General features: G+C 57.5%; 1 protein-coding gene across 1 annotated transcript; it reads right to left on the bottom strand.

Annotated features, from left to right (window-relative positions):
* Positions 1-274: 274 nt before the first annotated feature.
* Positions 275-1801, bottom strand: LOC121991823 (UDP-glycosyltransferase 75C1-like). The gene has a single exon (XM_042545870.1). It carries the CDS (start codon positions 1693-1695, stop codon positions 316-318), a length of 1380 nt encoding a protein of 459 aa, XP_042401804.1. The 5' UTR covers positions 1696-1801; the 3' UTR covers positions 275-315.

Raw genomic sequence — 1801 nt, forward strand, 5'->3', positions numbered from 1 at the left:
TTTTTCACAGAAAAAAATATCTTTTATGGTCGAGCACGGTCGGGAGAAAGTTGCTTCCTCACTACTCGCATGAATAAGTTCTGTTAACTAAACTCCAATTGAACTGACTTCATCCATGACGACAAATTCTGCACTAATTCTAATAATAAAAGAGAAATAATTTCCATTGTGTGGAAAAATATCTTTGATTGATAAATTACTCAATAAATATATGATATTTAGAATTACAACTAATAACAATAATATTAATTATTATTATTGTTTTTTTTATCAAAATAACAATAATTTTATTAGCATCAACGTCATCTCTTAGAGTTAGATACCAAGAAACGTCCTCAGATTTCGATCGGACGACCCTCCTTCGCTCACTGCCACGCTAGCTCTCTCCTTCCACTCCCGCGCTCGCTTCCGCATCCCCTCGCCGCTCTCTTCCCCCATCACCGCCTCCACCGATCGCCTCAGCTCCTCGGCCGATACCACCCCGTCGGCTCCGATCTCCGCCGTGACCCCTGTCCCCCATTCATCTTTCGCCATCTTCGCGTTCGGCAACTGGTCCGACAGCCGCGGCACGCCCACGGTCGGCACTCCGCAAACCAAGCTCTCCAGCGTCGAGTTCCACCCGCAGTGCGTCACGAAGCACCCCACAGCCGCGTGCGACAGCACCCGCACCTGCGCGCACCACTCCACCACCATTCCCCGCGGCCCCTCCAGCTCCAACCCCGCAGCCTCCCGGTCGTCCTTCCGCACTACCCACAGGTACGGCCGCCCAGTAGCCTCCAGACCCGCCGCCAGCTTCTCTAGCTCCAGCGCAGAGCAGTTATGCAAACTCCCGAAGGACACGTACACCACCGACCGCTCCGTCTTCGCGTCCAGCCACTCTCCGTACCCCTTATCGTCCGCCTTGAACATGTCGCCGCCGGAGGACGACCACGAGGGGATGAGCGGTCCGATGGTGAGAATCTCGACCTCCGGCACCGCCGCGATAGCCCTAGGCTCCAGCTCGTCGAACGTGTTGACGAGGATCCTCGGCCGTACCAAAGACGGCGCGTTCATCTCCCAGTCCAGCACCGCGAAACCCTCGCGCAGCGTCCTGCAGACGGAGTTAAGCGGGTGGTCAGCTGGCGCGGTGAGGAACGAAGGGAGGTCGCGGATCTGAAGCGGAGGAAGGCCCGGGAGGGTGACAACAAAGCTAGGGTCCTCGCGGTGGGCGTCGACAAGGGCGCCGTAGCCGTGGAAATAGTGATAGTAGATGGCTAAGATGGCGGCGGGCTGGATCCAGTAGTGGAAGGAGGGTATGCCGTGGTCCCGGGCTACATCGGCGGCCCATGGGAGGAGCATGGTGTAGAGGATGCAGGTAACAGGGCGTCCGTCGGCGGCAAGGTCGGCAATGAGTCGGGAGAAGGTGCGGGAGCCGGAGGCCTTGAACTCGGCCATGTAGCGGTTGAATCCTAGGACGCCGCCGGTGTCGCCTTCGTCGAACCCGTCGGAGTAAGGGGCGTAGGTGAGGAGATCGTCGGAGTGTGAGTCAGGGGAGGAGGGGAACATGCGGCGGTGGGCGGAGAGCGAGGTGGAGAACGTGACGTGGGCGTCGGGGGCGACGCTGGCAAGGTGCTTGGCGAGGTGGAGGGCGGGATTGATGTGGCCCTGGAAGGGGAAGGTTGCCACCAAGTAGTGCTGCCGCCGCTTCGACTCCATTGACGGGGACAATAACAACGATCCGCGCAGGAGCTCAGCTGATGGTTTTATCGCTTCACAGTTTGCTGAACTCCCCTTCGATCGAGTGGTGAGGAAGACATATAGC

Source organism: Zingiber officinale, chromosome 6B, assembly GCF_018446385.1.
Source record: "Zingiber officinale cultivar Zhangliang chromosome 6B, Zo_v1.1, whole genome shotgun sequence".
NCBI classification, from domain to species: Eukaryota; Viridiplantae; Streptophyta; class Magnoliopsida; order Zingiberales; family Zingiberaceae; genus Zingiber; species Zingiber officinale.

Coding starts and splice junctions, on each gene's coding strand:
- LOC121991823 (XM_042545870.1), bottom strand. CDS start 1,695: ATGGAGTCGAAGCGGCGGCAGCACTACTTGGTGGCAACCTTCCCCTTC.